We start from the raw sequence: 19410 nt of genomic DNA, 5'->3' as shown, positions 1-19410 counted from the left end.
TGAATGCTCACTGATTGTCAAAAAGCGGATTTTTTATCATGTTTTAATAGTGAGATTTACATATATTTGATTACCTTAATGTACCTTGTTTTACTGCATATTTTCTGTCAACATACAACCTTAGAATGCAGACACATTGAGAAAAGAGTTCAAGAGTAAGGCGTTCCGCTTGGTCGAGGACGAAGAACTGAACGAGTAACAAGCACGGGCTTTTACGGGGAGTCAATCATACGTGAAGATAGCTTTAATTCTTAGGACTAAGTGTACGAGAGGGAAAATAAGTTGGAAGGCATAAATCAAGGCAGAAAACTGCCGTCAGGGACCATCCAGAGAGTCGCCACAAACGCTAAGCTAAGCGTGAATAGCTCCAGGGCTGGTACCTAGCACGTGGAATGATAAGTTTAACTAGTTTTATATTCAATGTGCCATAAGTGATTGTTGTTAGTTTAGATAGAAGGTTAGTCTTCAATATCTGTCATACCTTACTGCCAGGTTTCTGTCAGTGGATATAAGGCTCGGCGAGTTGAATAGTGGCATAGCCGCACAATAGTAAACCTATTAAATGTGCGCTATCAATTTGCCTCCCAGCTAGAGGCACCAGGATACCTAGGCGCCCTCATAAAGTGGATGGGAAAATTCTAACGGCAGCCTAAAATTCAAATGTAATATGTATAGGGCTGCATACATACATAGCCTGTGACTTCCTTCCAATACTTCAAGGTACTTTATTTGCGATTGTCTGCAAGTAAATACAAGCGGGGTGCCAAGTATACCGAGGTACCTTACGTTTCCAGCTCAGCCTCACTCCAGGGCTCCGGTCTTAAAGAGGGGCCAAATATCCACATCAGGCAACGTCATCGAATGTTCTCGTGATACTCCAACCTTGGGACTTCTGCCTGTGTCTTACTTTCTCTTTACCTCTTTTTTTCCACACCAGTTTATCATGGGTGTACGTCCTCCAGCTTCCCACAACTCCCTAGAGAATCTTTCAACCTGACCTATCACCTTTAGTTTGCTCAGAAAATCGCCGCAGCTCAAAATAGCCAGACGATGGCTAACAGTGGTTCATATGGAGGTGCACCTCCATCGGGGTACACTGGGGGTCCTCCTGCAGCCTTGCAGGCCGGTGGATCGGTAAGTCATATGTCTATTCTGCGCCTGTTTTTGCTATGACTCGCAGTTCGACGTCATAGAAAAAAAGGGAAAAAAAAAGAAAAGTGCTAACATTCTCAACAGGGTCAACAGCCGCAATACCAGGCTTATTCAGGATCCCCGGCCCCTCAGGGATCGGTAAGCCATATTTTCCCTTAACTTTTTGCTTTTCGTGTTTTCCCCCACTTCCACGTTTTACCCCTCCACGATCATTTTTCTGGAACAACCTTGGAAATCATTTGCAACTATGTCGGGACCTTACGGCTATCCACCATACGGCGGCTCATCTTATCAGAACAATCCATCCCCATCTCCCTCTTCCTACTCCAGACCTCCGCCGTCTACACCCTACCCCGCATCTCAGCCTCAACAATCGCAGGGCTATGGCCGCCCGCCTCCGCCCCCACCACAAGGCCAGCCCTATACTTCCGCTAGCTCGCCCTACCCGGGTCAGCAACCAGGACAGCCCTATGCTTCTCCCAGTTCGCCATACCCAGGCCAACAACAGGGACAGGCCTACGCTTCTCCTAGCTCGCCCTATCCTGGACAGCAGCAATACCCTGGACAACAGCAATACCCCGGGCAACAATCCTACCCTGGACAGCAGCCTTCATATGTACAAAATACCCCTTGCCCTACGTCATTGCCTATTTCTATGTTTCGTGTCTGATCTCCTCGGATCTTCGTCAAATGCTTGATGATTAAAGAAGAACGCTAACGGAAAATAGAATCAGGCACCGCCCTATCCTTCTCAGGGAGCTCCATACCCTGGCGGCCAGGGCCGTACTGGACCTTCACCTGGACCATCAAGTGGGGCACCGTCCGGCCAGTATAATCCACCAAGCGGACCACCGCCAGGTCAGTATGGCGCACCAAGTGGACCACCACCAGGCCAGTATAGCGCACCGAGCGGACCACCGCCAGGTCAGTATGGTGCACCAAGTGGACCACCGCCAGGCCAGTATGGCGCACCCGGTGGTGCCCCTCAATCTGGAGCCCCTCAGGCCACCCCGCAACAGGTCGAAGCGTACCGATCGCTTTTGATGTCCGCAATTCAAGAGAAGAATCTCCAAAGCTTCTACACTAAAGAGCAACTGGACCGGCTCGTTCAGACGCTTGCCGCCGAAGCACCGGGCAAGCTCAACAAGCTAATTCATGAATGGGCCGTGCCCATGGAGGTTGCGACCGATGTCATGAAGCTCTCGCTGTTCGACGTGATTCTCTACGTTGATGACAGTGGATCTATCGAATTCGAAGAGAAGGGACTCCGAAAGGAACAACTCAGACAGATCCTCGGTATTGTAGCTACTGCTGCATCGACCTTCGACCAGGACGGTATCTCTGTCCGGTTCATGAACTCCAATGAGAAGGGAGATGGCATTCGCAACGCAGAAGATGTCGACCGTCTAGTCTCCCGAGTCCGTTTCTCGGGCCTGACCCCTCTGGGTACCAACCTGAAGAGTAAGGTTATCGATCCGATGGTCGTTCAACCCGCCCTAGCCAACCGTCTCGAGAAGCCTGTGCTGGTGATCACGATCACTGACGGACAGCCTGCTGGCGAGAATCACGGTACTGTGAGTGATGTCATCAACTACGCAGTGCAGGAGACCTCCAAGACCCGTTATGGCCCCGGCACTGTATCCTTCCAGTTCTCGCAGGTGGGAACTGATCAGCGGGCTCGTGACTTCTTGTCTTCTCTGGATGAGGACCCTAAAATCGGCCACTTGATTGACTGTACCTCCAGTAAGTTCCACGGGGGGTTCATGGTGGATTTTGCTAACGTGGTGTTCTAGACTTCGAAGTTGAGCAGGATGAAATGTCGCGTGCCAACCCACCAGTGCATCTCACTCGTGAACTTTGGGTAAGTAATTTTGGAAACATTGAACATATCGTTTCTGACTGTCATTGTAGTGTGCCAAACTGATGCTCGGCGCTATCGATTCTTCCTATGACACCAAGGATGAGCGAGAGAACGCACGTCGTGGTGGACCTCCACCTGGATCAATGAGCCAGTACGGAGGAGGATATAGCCAACCTCCCCCACCCCAGGGCCAAGGCCAGGGCTCATATGGTCCGCCCCCTGGTGCCCCCCCCGAGTTCTTATGGTTCCCAGTCTGGCTATCCACCCCAGGGCCAATATCAACGACCTCCCCAGCAACCTCCCTACCAGGGATCGCAGGGTGGCTATGGCCAACAGCAACAGCAACAGCAACAAGGGTATCCGCCACAGGGTGGCTACCAGCAATATGGTGGACAGCCGCCACGCTATTGATGGACCATGACGTCACCAGACTCCATAGCTCACAATGTCTTTCGCCATGCTTCTGAGCGAGGGTTGTGATTGGGATGTTCTTTATTTTATTTACTCCACGTATTTTCCATGAATCACGCCTTGAATGGACCTTGTAACTCGATTCTTAATTCTTTTTCCATTTTGATTTTTAGGGGTTTTCGGGCCTTGGCAGATTGAGATCCCGCCAAGGCCACACTAAAACGAATCAGCCCATGAGTTTGCTAGGAGGTTGTGAAACCCGTGTATACATACTTGGATACACGAAGGGGTCAGACCTAGCATGTGTTAACAAGAGGAATAAAGAGAAGAAAAAAGCAAGTAGAGGGACTACATGTATGTTGTACTTCCAGCATCTGCAATAGGGCTGGAGGGTCGGTCTTTGGGAATGCTAGGTTGGCCAATAGAAGAGTAGATACCAGCGGGCCCATCAAGTGTCGCCTCAATGCAGCGACGAAGATGTGATCTGATTCGATAATTCTTAAATTAACCCTGTTGGATGGGGCTGTGCCTGGAGGCGTAAGCGTGGACATGGTATGGTTGCATCTTACGCGTTGCCTAACACTCGGCCTTTGGGAATAGAAGTCTTAGAACTCTTGGATGTTTTAGATGATTGGCATTTTCTTTGCATTCGACTCGAAGTTTCCCTATATATCCACCTATCATATATATGCTTGTAGAGATCTACCTCTAATTGTACGATATCGCCTGAACACTAGGCCGCTTTAGGTGTCATTTCCCTCCAAACTTCCAAGGTTGGTTCTTAGCCCTCTCTAGTTTTTTAGTTTCTTTAATCTCTCTAGTCTCTTGGCCGTTCTTATTCATTTTTCTCGATAGGAATCATTGCGCCCTTCATTTCTATCCTTGCGTCCAACGGGGAGTACTTTCATTTCTTCAACCCTCGCAACACCTTCGTTTTACGATAGGGAACTCGTCTCCCCCGCCGAAAGAACAGCAGAAGAATGACTGCCTGATCGCTCAGTTCAATCGAATACTTTAATTTATCCCGAGGGGGAAAACTAGCAAAGGAAAGATCCAACAATCTCGGAGATAAAAAAAAAAAAAAAAAAAAATCCCGAGATCGTCGGGGTGCACTCGTGCCAGGAAATCGACACTCGTCATGTCCCCCAACGAACCCCCCAACGACATACCGACAGAACCTACAGAGGGTCCCCAACGTGAGCAGAACGATGTCCCCCAGCGCCCATCGTTTGTATCGTCGAGAACAGTCTCCGATTCCGGGCGGCGCATCTCCTCCCAACATGTGCGCTTCTCAACTGATCTCGATCGCGAGTCGACCGAGGAACAACGACCAACAAATTGGGACCAACGTCCTAATTCCCGCGGCCTGACCATCGACACGGCGCTGGCGCCTCCATCTGTTCGACTCGCTCCCTCACCTACCTCCCCACTGTCGCCTCCCAATGCCTCCCAAAACGCGACCCTCTCTCCTATTCCCTCGCCGAGTCCCGAGCCCGCAGGTCGGTCTCGGTCGCGAAACCGTGGATATTCGCTCCGTCGCACCATATTTAATAAGACCATCAACTCGACGGATAAGAATGATCTCGCCCTGACTGAGCTGGGTGAGCTCAAGGAACTCTCGTCTGATGTGAATCCCGCCCCGACTGCTGAGACGCTCACTGCCGCCGATGAGAAGCATGCTCTGAGTGTCGCGCCGACGACGACGCTTGACTCGACCAATAACGACGGTGCTTCCCCTTACGTCTCCTCTGATCCTTCGGAGAGACCCCTCAAGGAACAGTTCTCCGTGTCTGTGGCCCACGATAAGTGGCTCCAGAAAAAGGCGACTACCGCAGTGGCTATCGCGCGTCTTCAGGCTGTTATGACCTCTATTCAGAAATTTGTTCTGCGCATCAAGGATATTCCACCTACCCAGGATGGGCGCCACATTGACTTGAATCCGTCTATGGTAGGTTCCATGATTGATGAACGCACCCAGAAGCCTTATATCGGTAACTACATCCGTTCTAGTCGTTACAGTCTCTGGAGTTTCTTTCCCCGTCAATTCTTCGCCCAATTCACTAAAGTTGCCAACTTCTACTTCTTGATTGTCGCCATCCTGCAGATGATCCCTGGCTTGAGTACAACTGGAACATATACAACCATTGTTCCGCTCTTGATCTTCGTTGGTATCTCAATGGGCAAGGAAGGATTCGATGATTGGCGCCGGTATCGCTTGGACAAGGAAGAGAACAACCGGGATGCCTGGGTTCTTCGCCCAGGTCACGGGACGATCCAAGATGGCGCCTCGATGATAAGCAACGCTCAAGATTGGGAGCGGATCAAGTGTGAGGAAATTCGTGTTGGGGATGTTATTAAACTTGAGCGCGACCAGCCGATCCCCGCCGATATTGCTCTCCTCCACGCCAACGGACCCAACGGTGTCGCTTACATTGAGACCATGGCTCTTGACGGTGAGACGAATTTGAAAAATAAGCAGCCTTGCCAGCCTGTGTCCAAGGTGTGTTCCACTGTGGAGGATATCAACAGCAACTCCGTGCACTTCGTCGTTGAGGACCCCAACTTGGATCTGTATAAGTTTGACGGTCACGTCACCGTCAATGGCCAGGAGAAACTGCCCTTGACTAACAACGAGATCGTTTATCGTGGCAGCATCCTTCGCAACACTGACCGCGCTCTGGGTATGGTGATCTATACTGGCGAGGAGTGCAAGATTCGCATGAACGCCAACAAGAACCCGCGAATCAAGAGGCCCGCTCTCCAGGACAAGGTCAATCGTGTGGTCATGCTGATAGTGGTGTTGGTCGTTATTCTAGCTGTCGTTTGCACTGTGGCCTACAAGTACTGGTCTCAGGACGTGGAGCAACGTTCTTGGTATCTTGACAATGCTAGTGTCTCCTATGGCCCAATCTTCACATCGTTCCTGATTATGTTCAACACCATGATTCCCATCTCCCTATACGTGAGTATGGAAATCGTCAAAGTTGCCCAGATGCTGCTCTTGAACGATATCGACATGTACGATCCTGAAACCGACACCCCGCTCGAGGCGCGCACGTCTACCATCAACGAGGAACTCGGTCAAGTCAGCTACATCTTCTCCGACAAGACCGGTACTCTGACAAATAACTCCATGCGTTTCCGCAAAATGAGTGTGGCTGGAACCGCATGGTTGCACGACGCGGATCTTCAGGAAGAGGCTGCTCGTCAAGGCGATCACACCAAGTTGATCCACAAAAAGCGAAGTACAAAAGGGAAAAAGGCAATGGGCCGCAAGTCGAATGTTTCCGAGGCTCAGATGCCCCGTCCGTCAAATGTTTCTGGGCCCGTTGATGCTCTCCGTCAGTCTGGTCGCTCCGCTACCACATACCGCACAGAAGAGATGCTCGAATATATCCAGCGCAAGCCATACACCATCTTTGCCCGAAAGGCGAAACTGTTCATTTTGTCCATGGCCCTGTGTCACACTTGTATTCCCGAAGAAGACAAGAACAGGAACATCACCTTCCAGGCCGCCTCCCCAGACGAGTTAGCTCTTGTTCTTGCAGCCCAGGAACTTGGATATCTCGTCGTGGATCGCCAATCAAATACAATGACCATCCGCACACAACCGAACGGACCGGACGAAGCCACCAGCGAGGAAGTCTACGAGATCATGGACGTAATCGAGTTCTCAAGCGCGCGAAAGCGCATGTCAGTTGTTGTTCGCATGCCCGACCAGCGTATTTGCCTATTCTGCAAGGGCGCCGATACCACGCTGATGCGTCTCTTGAAGCAAGCCGATCTGGCACGTGAGAAGGCAACTGAGATCGAGCGCCGTGCAAGCAGGCGCAAGAATGCTGAGGTGAACCAGGCCATCCGACGTAACAGCGAGCACCAAAGTCGGAAGAACAGTGTTGCTCGTAGCAGTATGACCCGGCCTAGCTTCAGTCGTCGGCGCTCGTCGATTACTGGTCAACAAGGTTCGGCTCTTCGAGCCAGTATCGATGTTTGGCTGCGCGATCGGGAGACGGATGGCGGTATGCGGAACAGAGAGGCTGATAGTGAGTATTATAGCCCTCGTCCGTCGGCACAGATGGGAAGACCGTCGGTTGCGATCTCAGACTCTGGGAGCTCTACGAATGGCGAAGATAACGAGGAGGATCTTGTGGAGGAGGCACTGGTTGTCAACGAGGCGGCCATTTTCGAGCGCTGCTTCCAGCATCTCAATGACTTTGCCACCGACGGCCTGCGGACTTTGCTGTATGGCCACCGGTTCTTGGATGAAGCGACCTACACGAACTGGAAAACTGCCTACCATGAGGCTTGCACTAGCCTTGTGGATCGCCAGCAGAAAATTGAAGATGTCGGCGAGCAGATTGAGCAGCAGCTGGAGCTTACTGGCGCTACTGCTATTGAGGATAAGCTGCAAAAGGGCGTACCTGAGGCTATTGAAAAACTTCGACGAGCCAATATCAAGATGTGGATGTTGACTGGTGATAAGCGGGAGACCGCTATCAATGTTGGCCACTCGTGTCGTCTTGTCAAGGAGTACTCGACACTGACTATTTTGGATCAAGAGAATGGCGACGTTGAGCAAGTGATCACGGACCTTATTGGCGAGATTACCGGTGGCCGTGTGGCACATTCTGTGGTCGTGGTTGATGGCCAGACGCTGTCGTCTATTGAAGCGAACGAGATAGTACGTGAACAGTTCTTCCAACTGGCTGTCAAGGCAGACTCGGTCATCTGTTGCCGAGCAAGCCCGAAGCAAAAAGCGTTCTTGGTGAGATCAATCCGCAAACAGCTCAACGACGCAATAACGCTTGCTATTGGAGACGGCGCCAATGATATTGCTATGATCCAGGAGGCCCATGTGGGTATCGGAATCACTGGAAAGGAGGGATTGCAAGCAGCCCGTATCTCGGACTACTCGATCGGACAGTTCCGCTTCCTTCTCAAGCTGCTTCTGGTGCACGGCCGGTGGAACTACATGCGTGCTTGCAAGTATACACTCGGCACATTCTGGAAGGAAATGTTGTTCTACCTGACTCAAGCGTTGTACCAGCGCTTCAACGGCTACACTGGCACCAGTTTGTACGAGCCTTGGAGTCTGAGTATGTTCAACACGCTGTTCACCTCGCTCGCTGTCATCTTCCTAGGTATCTTCACCAAAGATCTCTCGGCATCGACACTGCTAGCCGTGCCAGAGCTCTACACCAAGGGTCAAAAGCATGACGGCTTCAATATCAAGCTGTATCTGGGCTGGTCATTCATGGGGACTTGCGAGGCAGTGATAATTTTCTTCACTATGTGGAGTCTCTACGGTCTTGCAAGAGTTAACCCCAGCGACAACGACATCTTCTCATTGGGTCTGCTCACGTACTCCGCGTGCATTATCGTCATCAACTTCAAACTCCAAGTACTGGAGGTCCACAACAAAACCTACATGTCGCTAATCGTAATAATAATCTCCGTCGGCGGCTGGTTCATGTGGGATCTAATCCTCGACCGCGAATACACAATGTCCGCCGGCAAAGGCATATATTTCCTCCCCTCCAACTTCATCCACCACTCCGGCCACAACCTTCTCTTCTGGACCGTCCTCCTCCTCTGCGTCTCAGCAGTCCTTCTGTTCGAATTCGCAGTCTCAACTCTCCGCGCTCTCTTCTTCCCAACAGACGTCGATCTCTTCCAGGAGTATGAACAAGATCTCGAAATTCGCAAGCGCTTCGAAGAAGCAGCTGCCTCGGAACTCCAGCAGGGCTGGGACCACGGTACCAAGAGATCAAGCTTCGAGATCGCCCGTGAAAACGCCGAGATCGCTGAGATGGATGCCCGCGAACGCCAGGTCCGCGAGCTGCTCGCCCGCCCCCGCGTCATGGACTCCAAGCCTTCTACCCAGGTGGTCGAGGTCGATGGATTTACCAGCGCCAGCGCGACGGCTAGTCACAACAGCAGCGTGCCGAGTCGTAATCTTGGGAATGATGTCGAGGCTGAGGCAGACTGTGGCCGTCAGTCTGGGTTCCTCTGTCCTGAAGATACTACCGGGCGTCGACGCTCCGCTGAGATCCAGGAACTCTTTAGTAAAGGCTATGGTGCTGTGCGCAAGGGCCAGCTCAAATGATTCAAGACTCAAGATTCAAGATTGAAGATTCGATTTGTATATGTATGACGTGACCTCCTTTTCCCTTCGCTTCTTTCCTTTTCTTCTGTTGTTATTTTCATTCCCACCGTCTTTCTCTTATAGCGATTGCATCTGCGATTCCTGTCCATTCACTTATCATACGATTCCCTCGGGCATCGAAAGGCGTTTGATGTTTGATTTTGGGTTCCTGTCCACTTGAGTGGTCTTTCCTTTTATTCGCTGCTCGGTCTGTTGCACAGTCGGCCGTCAGCTCCAAGATACCCCGACTCGTATTGTTGGCAGTGATTGTTGATTCCCCCGTTTTTCTTGCGGTTGAGGTTCAGTACATATTTTTTTACCTCGCCGAGTTATTTTTAACTCAGATATTTGACAGTGTTTTTCCTTGGTCTTGCAGGTTTTATTGTATAGTATTGGTTGATTAGGAAAGTGGCTGTCATATCTAGAAGAAGTACGTAGGTATCTCACTGCTACCGAATCCTCCTATAAGGGTTATGCTTTTTGTTGCCTTCTCTATATACACCGTGCTATTATTTATCCCCTGACAAGCCCCTACGGCGTATTAACCCATATAGCTATGGATCTCTCAACTGTTACAGTCAAAATAAGTCGGCCTCAAAGTGCCACCTGAGATAAAATTGAAGGTAAACTATGTTTCAGGTGAGAAGTAGGTGAATTGTGCGGACACCACCTTAGCTTTTAGTCGATCTATGGTATTCCAAGGCTCTCAGTCCAATAAATTTGCTGGGATGAGTGGCTAGTAGTAGTTCTGGAAGCTTATTTCGAGGTCCAATACAAATATATTCCGTCTCTTTGCCTTTTCCCTTGCAAAGTTAACAGAATTGAGTCGTAACTCGGTAGATGAGATCAAATCAATCCTTCGCAATGTATGAGTCTCTCTCACTTGGTAATGGCTCTTCAATACTAGGCATAGGCCGAAAGGAGATCCCAGCCTAGGAAAGGCAAAGTAGATTGAAACTGGATCCGGAGGGTGTATTTTCTGAAAATCAGCATAGACTTTCTTGCTACAAACTAGAGATAGCCACTGAATGATTCCTTTTTACTGCTGATAGACTGCTGCCGAGACGTATAGTGAAAAGAATTTAGTACACCAGTAGTAAGACCACTTACTATAAAGCCCTTTAAGAGTATCCTATACCTATTCAATACATACTTACTATATCCAATATACAATATAAGATTAATACAACAAACCAGACCGATGAAATGAACCGCCAAAAAGGTTCATTTTATTGTGCCTGTAGCAATTCCGTAATTTCAAAAACTTTCCCAAGACATATTTGTTTCCAGCTGCATGTGGAATAGATATTATTTCTTGTAAATCACAACTTCAACTGGTTTACCTACTTCAGGATTCAAATGCTCGAGAAATGTGGGGAGCCCTGGCCTTTTCATAATCTGAGAAATCGTCGAGTTTATGCAGGCAATGATGGAACTTTGCTGGCCATACCGTATCTTCTTCACATAACACTGCGTCCCCGCCACGTAGAATGAGGCACCAGGCAACAAGCCAGCAAGATCGGATTCGGGGGGAGGAGTTAAAAGGCCGAGGTTCTGCCTAAATCTTCTTTCTGTCACGACGACAGGCTGCTGCGCAACACGGATAGATAGGCAGGTTTTCTGGGAGGGATCTCGATAGCCATTTAGGCAACATGACAATGAAAGTTCTTCTTGGAACTCCAGGCAATTATAACTGGCCACTGCAAATGTAGCACTGTCTCGGGTGTCGGCAATGATATTGAACCACTTGTTGGACCGGTTGGGCTGAACACGCCTGGTCATTCGGGTTTCGACGAAAGGCCAGTATGCTTGAAGGTTTCCCTCGGGGTCAAGGCCAGTGTGTTGGAGTGCCATTATTGCGCTCACAATTCTTGATCTGGCGATATCATTGCTGGATATGTCATTTTTGAAATTTGGAGCCGTAGGCAGTGCTGCTGTTGTATTGGAAACTCCGCAGTCAAAGCAGCGAACGCCGACTGTAGAGCGGTTTAAGCGGCTCTGTTTCCAGCATTGCTGTATACAATCGATGCTACCGATATCGTGTTTGCAATCTGCTGGTTTGTGAGGTCCCTGTCGTTTCTGGGAAAGATACAGAGTGTGCCAAAGGCTCAGGCGCCGCGCATTCCCAGTACATGCACTAATCTCCAGCCCTATATTCATTTTCAAAAGAGGCGTAACATCCAGCTCTGGGTCCAGGATTTCTGATATGAGAGCAGCCTTCAAAGTCGTTGCCGGAATTCGTTTGCGTTTTCCCACAATGCCACCAGTCACATATTGACCTCCAATCAACTGAACGTCATAGCCCTCTGTGATATAATAGTGATTGCAGGCACCGGGAAGCTGAAGCTGATTGGCAAAATGATTCTGAATGTCGCTGATCTGATTTTGACATTCCGAGTTGATATTAAGTCCAAAAGTAGTCCCGATTAACACGCGTGATGTGTTGTTCAACATTATCGGGTTCGGCACGTCCGCATATTGTGGGTATGCCGTGGTCCAATGGCACTCAACTTCTCTACCAGTCATGTCTGATTGCTGATCAGGGGGAAGGGGAACGACAAAGCCACGCTCTGTGCGAATAATAGGACCATTCTCGCGTGTTCCACCAACAAGCCATACTGGGCCCCAAAGTTCTTGAAGATCTTGAACAGTCAGAGATACTTTCACGCCTGTGCCATTACTTTTCACACTTTGTCTCCCCAGAACCCAGGCTGGTCCACCGACAAAATCTCTCAAGCAGGCTAGATCTCGGCGGCGGAAAGAGAACTCGAAGCCGACGGGGATCTCAATCACAGACCTACGCCAGAGATTGACATCAAAAGAACAAACGTGTGAGCCAGAGAAAGAGACAAGACCGACAAGAAGAGCTGTGGCTAAGAAGCAATAACGTGAATCATCTGGGCCTGGTTGGAAATCACGAAGCAATACTTCGTCGCCGCAGATTTCTTGCAGTATTTCATCCGCCCGAGTAGAATGAGAAATGCCAGAGCCATCGAGATCCTCTGGACATATGTGAACTGCCCTTGCAATATCTGGCTGAACTGGGTCTTCGATGAGAATGGACATCATACGTCCACAGAATCCTTCAGTTTGTAGGTTCTTTAAAGCTGAATTGACTTTTCTGAAGCCATCTCGAAAATCTCTCTGGCTATTTGCATCTGGGGGTCCACCATTCAAACCACATATCTGCGCAGTATCAAGCTCCAGTGTGTCCAGCTTCTCGTAATAGGCAGTAGGGTTTAATATATGGTCAAGATTTCTCGTTTGTTTTGCACCAGTGGTGTAAGGGCTGCTTTTTGGTGGCAAAGTAATATCGGTCTTCATCGAGCATCCGAGAGAATGATCCTGCAAGTGCATACTCAAGCACTGTTCATTTGAAGATAGATTACCAGTCTCCGATATTGATTCGAGCAATCGCTGTGTGTCATGATATTCTAAGGCCGGGATAAATGGTCTGTCTTGGCTTGCTTCGCCACCAGTCGTAATGACCCCCTCATGCCTATCTTGGATGGACCTATCGAGGTCACCCAGATTCTCGGTATATCTTTCTGGTTGGTGTTCATGATGTTTTTGTTTCCCCTCGGCTGAAGAAAGAGGATTTTCCAATGGCCTTGAGAAGTGTACCCCGTTCTCATGTGTATTGGATCTGTTGTTTTCTCCCCGATGAGATTCACGATTATTTTCTTCGCGGTGCACCCTGCGCATGTGCTCGTTCAAATTAAGTATCCTACTAAAGAGTTTATTGCATCCTGCATAAGGACAAGTAAAGGCAGCACGGGAAGTAGTATGTTGTCCCATAATATGCCGTGACAAGCTACCGCGGGTTAGGAAAGTGCCCCCGTATGCACAACCCCCCCCTTCGCAGCGAAACCGAGAATTGGTGGCTGAGCCGACCGTCGAATCTAAGGACGAGAGTCTTTCAAGTTCATTTGTCTGCAGAAAAATAGAAAGTTGAGACGGCCGTTCATCATTTTCTTTTTGGATTCATGTTGAGAATAACTTACATTTCCAGAGGACGGTGTTGAAGGATATAACAGCAAATCTTCATCGACATATGATGATGGCTTGCTCTCTGGAAAGACATTTTGACGAATAAACGGTTGGAATTGGGCTTCTTGGTTGTCACGTATAGAAAATGGGTCGAGGTTCAGCTCGGAGTTAGATCCTGCCCAAGAATAGTCTGTCTCCGAATGTGGCCGCTCATCTTCATAATAATTATTCATATCCATGGTAAAAGAACTTTTTCTAATATTCACTCATTCGCCCGCAATAAAGGGTCAGAAAGCCCGTTCTCTTATAGGATTTACGAGCTACAGTGTGCAAGGTTGGATCTGCTAGTGCTTCACAGCCCCCTTGATGTGTCCAAAGTACTCCGTAAGAATGTAAGAATTGGGAAGCTTCGTGTCAGTATGATATTGGGTCATTAGTGGCGCGATGGGGTTTATGCAAAAACATATGGGCAATGTTATCGAATGAAAATAATACAAAATATCCCTTAACAGAGCTCCAAGAGTCGCATAGGTTGGATTAGCGAAAACCAGGTATGGATAGGGATCTGTGCGCCGATCAAGCCAAGTCGATTTTCACCCGGGTAACACACCGAAATACCTGAGGGCCCTGGAGGTGTATCCGAGTTACAAATGAATGCACTTCTGGCCCGGGTACTCTAAGCAACAGTACTGGCAGCACTGAAGCTTGTGTAGACATACCATTCAACCAGCATAACCAAAACCCATTGTACAGCCCGTTGTCTCCCAGCAGTCTGACAGCTCGACCCCCAAGACATCCGCTGTGTGTTTTCATTCGCCTCCTCGGTGCCAGACTTCAAGGCAGCAGCCCAGTTTGACCACGAAAGTACCCAATTATCATCTTAGAACAGTCATCCTCATCGGGGCCAGACCTGAAGGCCTCTATCGCAATGGCAGTAGATGCATCAAAATGCATATCGGAAGTTGTAAATGTAAGTGGAGGAGAAAGTACTGTATGTGACATGCGGCTATTCTATCTCTTAGAAACTGTATGTTGTAGAAAAGAAAGAACCTCCAGCAAGATATATAAACCCCTTTTTGGATTCGGCGTTCTTCAATATCACCCCTCGAACACATTCATTGATCTATCATATCGAATTTGAGACATGCTTGCATGTTATGTCTGCTTTGTATATCACTACCACTGCCATGCTATTATATTATCATCAAATATTGTGTTTTCCATTTTGGCCTCATATCCAAGTGACCGAATTCCCATCGGACCCTATATCCTCAACGTCATCTTTTGAGACATCCAGCATAGGTTGAAAAACAATTTCTCCATGATTCCATAATTCCTGGCCCTTCCTCCAAATCACCGGAACCCTCCCGAGATCCTTACATTTCAGTTTCTCAGCATACTCCGCAACGCTTTTTCCACCCCTAGACGCACCCACAATCAACGCTCGATTATCCTGATAATCAAAAGATGGAAGATCCTTCCACCATCGCATTCGGCAGCCCTCCCCGATAACCAGAATCGCAATCATCCCTGTGATCACCGCACTAGTAATAACATAACCCTGCGATCCAACGCGCATAGCAGAGACCTTGACTACTACGGGTGTGGACTTCGTAAATTCACTGACCACCAATTGAGCCGATGCATATGCAACCAGGATATCGTCGACCAAGGATGTAACCGCGTTCTCCATTCCCTTCATCACGATCTGCGTCTCTGACAGATTCCCACCAGCGACGGAGGTGCGGTAATCGCTAATACTAGCATTGAAGGCGTCGCCAAGGGTGGAGCGATAATAACTCGTCAGATCATTCGCCATAAGTTCAAGTTGTCGCATGACAACGTGGGTTATGTTGTTATGGGGATCGATATTATGGACGGGTTCCACTGATAATTCGGACCCATTCGTTCTGCTAACACTGATGTTCCGTGCTTGGATGTCAACTGAGACATTAAATAGTGCCGGGTTGAATGTGACGGCACATTGCACCTTATTCAAATTCTTATAGTAATTACCCGCGGCGATAGCCATATAACGCTTGGCAGTGTACGCAGTTGGATCCGCCGATACCCCCAATGCAACTATCGCATCGTCGCCTCGGCCAATGTAGACCGAGTATTCGGGCGCGCTGAGATTGCTATCAGGAAGTAAACCCTCAGCTGCATGGAGAGTGGTTTGTGGAAGAAGTTGAATCACAAACAACGAGCTAGTATTATATATGCAGTCAACGGAGGCGTCGAGGCCAATCTCATTGAAGGTATAGTTGTTTGCATGGGGTATGGCGAGGAGATTTTCATCGGAGAGGCCGACGCTTGCGCCAACTCCGTAAGACCGGCCGTGATAGTTGTATCGGGTGTTGTCGAGCTTGGGGTGATCGCGAACTTCGCCGTTAATTGGGGACGCGGAATTGACAGAGGATAGTAGTGAGCCCAGTAGGCCTAAGCCCACTGAGTAGGTGAAGTAACCTTTTGTCTCACGAACTGTCAACCCTGTCTTGTCGATCTGACCAGGATATTCTTTGATTAAACTTAGATTGGACCAATCTGGAATGAGAAGGGAAGCGTGCTGGATGCCAACAGCATCTGCGGGGGTTAAAGCACCAGTCCATAATGCTGATATGACAGCAGACAGATTTCCGAAAAGCACCGTGATGGCAATCATCCAGAAAGGTAGACCGAAATTGTTCGTGGGAGTAGACAGTGCTGACCAGAATCCAAGTACATTCAGGGAGACTGGAGATTGTGTAAATCGAATGCGAGTTGTCAGGTTGATCAGACGACAGAGTGCGAAGACTTCAATGGCTGCAAGGATAGCACCGAAAATCTGGACTGCTGTCTGGACTGATGCTCGATTTTTGTTCACAAAAACATATAAATTGTCTGGGAGATGCCAGCTTGAGGCATCGCTGTATACCAAAAGAATGCTCAGCGTTAAGGGAATAATTAGAAGAACAAATAAAAGATGCTCGATCCAAGAGTTAGATGGTGGGGGCTGCTCGTCGTGGTCTTCGATGGTTTTCGGTGAGTCAAATAAGTGTTTGGGCTCATCGTTCAATCGAATTCGTCGCATGATCATAAGGTCAGATAGAGGTATATCACAGTTGCATTATAATAATAAAAGAAAGAGCCGCGTTCAGATTCCAGGACAGAGATGCATTGGTATTTAGAGTCAGTTAAACTGGAAACCAGCGTGCTAGGTAACGCGCCAGGAGTTTTCTAACATCTCAATCTACCGAATCATAGCAAGCTCAAATTGTGTGGCTGATTTTCGAGCACCGGGGCCTCTTGGGACCTCAAATTAAGTAGCAGGAGTTCCATTCCTAAATAAGAATCTGGGAGCTGAGAACGATAGAGCCTCACTTATTGAGAGTAGAGAATCCTAAAGATAGATTCCGTTGTCGCTAGGTGCATAGAGTGAAACGACACTAGCATTCCTATATGCTGGCACTGTTCGAAGTATGGCGGTTAATGCAAGGGGCGTCGCCATTGGTGGCGCACTTTTCCAAGATCTAATGAGCCCAGTGTTTCGCTTGCCGCCACGCTAGTCAATCCCAGCGCGTAGGGGAAACATATGCACAGTGGAACCAGGAAATTCTAAGAATGGGGTGATGATATCCGATCTCTATGAATTGGGAGGAAATATAATAATATTAGTTGTGGCGACCGTGTAGGCTGACGTTGGGGATAAAATTGCTGAAGCCTGATAAACACGGCCACAACAAGCCTTCGGTTTCATCACATTGGAGAACCAGATTCTAAAACACGATCTTAGTTCACTAAATGCCATTTCAAACCATGTAGGGAAAAGGAAATTGACAATACATACTTGACCAAGTCACGATGGAAACCGTCACGTGGCGTTATCCTCGGACTTCTTTTTGCCGTTGACCCATTCGGGTCTTTCCCCTCCCTTCTTATAGCTCGACTTTTTCGGGAAATATATTGTTTCGATATCCTTGTCCCTCAGTGAGAGAGGATATGCTCCCGGGAGGTTCGTGAAGCGTCCACTAAGAAGATGCGGCTCTAATGATCACCAGGGCCGGCTTGTATAACATGCCGTGAAAAGTGTCGTAAATGCGACCGTGCAAAACCTGTTTGTCAAAGATGTATCACCAAGGGCCTTAAGTGCAAAGGGTACCCGGAAAAATTCCGCTTTGCAGGACTAGCAACCCGGGGCAAATGGAAGAACCGGGTAGTCCCTACTGTGAGCCGTGACCACGCTGTCCCGAGTCAACTGGTCAACGTAACCGATCATCTCGATACCACTCATGGAGAGGTTAATCCACAGGAGCAACATGCTTCAACATCAGACGAGGATCGGAATATTGAACTACTGCCGATTGTCGACACTCCTTGTCCACCGCCAGAAAGGCGAACCTCAGAGTTGGACGAGTTATTAATGCTAAAACGGACAGAGCTGTTATTGACACATTGTGTGTTTACTTTATTTTCCGTGTTAAATAACCCTTGACTGACCCCAAAAAATTTTAGATGACCAGATCATATGTCCACATCAAATCGCACTTCCAGCTGCCGGCGTGGACAATCCATATCAAGTTTATGTTTTGCCGCTAGCATACGAGCAGATAGGCCTGCTATATGCAGTTCTAGGTCTTAGCGCATGTCACTTGGGAATAAAAAAAGAAGATTTATATCTGCGAGAAACACTCGCTGTCGAATATCGAGTCAGAGCTATACGTTGTCTTGGAGAAACTCTTCGAAACGGGGTATCTAGCGAACTGGATGAAAATGAACGCGATGGTATTTTCATTACTATACAGATACTGTTGCTCCAGGATGTGAGTTGAAAACATTGTTTTTTGGTGTCCGATCGACAAAAGAAATTAAGCTGATTTTGAATGAAGATTTTCGAATCGGGCATTTCCACCCACGGAGTTCATATTACAGGTGCCCTGTCGATTTGCAACCAGTTTCGTTTGTTTGATACTCTATCCAGAGAGAATGAAAGGACAATATTTTTCTTGGGGAATCTAGCATGGCAAGTGACCTCAGATCGTTGTTGGGTCAGACCCAGTTCTGACGTATCCTACCAGGCTAGACATCATTCGTTCACTCGCAGATCCACAACGACTATGCTTCTCCCCCGAGGTTCGTGAAGCTGTAGCCACTTTAAGCGACTTGAAATTTGAGCGGGTCAATGGCTGCCCACGCGAGATGTTCCTGATAATAGGCAACGTTATGGAGCATGCCAAGGCCCATGCGACGGGCAAGATAGAAACACCAGAATACGAGCGACTCCTCAATGCTTGCCGATATCAGTTCTACTCATGGCGTTTGAAGGCTGACAGGTATCCAAACGATGATCTGCGCTGGTCAGTAGTTGCCGAGGCATTCCGTCATGCATGCATACTGCATACATCTCGTTTGTTAGATGCAACCCAGCCGGCTGAAGCGCAGATAATACAAAGTTCAGTGACAGCAATCTTGGATTCACTGGCCCAAATCCCTGCAGACTGTCATCTGATTGAGTTGGTGGTCATGCCACTTTTCATGGCTGGGGCTGATGCTTTGTCCCCGTACGCTCGACATTATGTCCTTCTGCGGTTCGACCATGTCCGGGCTCATGGTGGGGTGGGTAACCACATGTCAATTTCTCTGCTCAAATCTGTTTGGGATAGTCGAGATAGACAGCCGGAAGATGACAACAGCAATATTCCATGGGTGTGGTTTGTGGGTTGCCTTTTCTTTGAGATGTTGATTTCACCTTGGCTGACTTTTTCAGACTCGCAACTCGGGATCGGAGCGGCAACATGACTATCTTATTATATAAATTCATCCAATACTTTGTGCATTTAATATCGTGATTTCTTTCAGCGACCTTCAAATTATT

General features: G+C 48.5%; 5 protein-coding genes across 5 annotated transcripts; 3 read left to right on the top strand and 2 right to left on the bottom strand.

Annotated features, from left to right (window-relative positions):
* Positions 1-943: 943 nt before the first annotated feature.
* Positions 944-3434, top strand: rfeF (uncharacterized protein; the record flags this gene model as incomplete). Its single annotated transcript, XM_057254076.1, has 8 exons — positions 944-949; positions 1012-1134; positions 1237-1290; positions 1448-1768; positions 1881-2895; positions 2946-3013; positions 3064-3164; positions 3284-3434. The coding sequence occupies 8 exons, from the start codon at positions 944-946 to the stop codon at positions 3432-3434; spliced, it is 1839 nt and encodes a 612-aa protein (XP_057107938.1).
* A 1128-nt stretch (positions 3435-4562) lies between these two features.
* On the top strand, positions 4563-9530 carry N7479_006381 (aminophospholipid-translocating P4-type ATPase DNF3; the record flags this gene model as incomplete). Its single annotated transcript, XM_057254075.1, has 1 exon — positions 4563-9530. One exon carries the CDS (start codon positions 4563-4565, stop codon positions 9528-9530), a length of 4968 nt encoding a protein of 1655 aa, XP_057107937.1.
* Positions 9531-10877: 1347 nt separating this feature from the next.
* N7479_006380 (uncharacterized protein) lies at positions 10878-12926 on the bottom strand (the record flags this gene model as incomplete). Its single annotated transcript, XM_057254074.1, has 1 exon — positions 10878-12926. One exon carries the CDS (start codon positions 12924-12926, stop codon positions 10878-10880), a length of 2049 nt encoding a protein of 682 aa, XP_057107936.1.
* A 1864-nt stretch (positions 12927-14790) lies between these two features.
* On the bottom strand, positions 14791-16629 carry N7479_006379 (uncharacterized protein; the record flags this gene model as incomplete). The annotated part of the gene is made up of 1 exon (XM_057254073.1): positions 14791-16629. The coding sequence occupies one exon, from the start codon at positions 16627-16629 to the stop codon at positions 14791-14793; it is 1839 nt and encodes a 612-aa protein (XP_057107935.1).
* Positions 16630-17537: 908 nt separating this feature from the next.
* N7479_006378 (Zn(II)2Cys6 transcription factor) lies at positions 17538-19350 on the top strand (the record flags this gene model as incomplete). Its single annotated transcript, XM_057254072.1, has 4 exons — positions 17538-17550; positions 17597-17942; positions 18614-19250; positions 19303-19350. The coding sequence occupies 4 exons, from the start codon at positions 17538-17540 to the stop codon at positions 19348-19350; spliced, it is 1044 nt and encodes a 347-aa protein (XP_057107934.1).
* Positions 19351-19410: the final 60 nt, after the last annotated feature.

Source organism: Penicillium vulpinum (genome assembly GCF_028829585.1).
Source record: "Penicillium vulpinum strain IBT 29486 chromosome Unknown utg000003l_segment0_segment0, whole genome shotgun sequence".
Lineage (NCBI taxonomy): Eukaryota > Fungi > Ascomycota > Eurotiomycetes > Eurotiales > Aspergillaceae > Penicillium > Penicillium vulpinum.
This window is presented reverse-complemented; position numbering and strand designations above follow the sequence as displayed.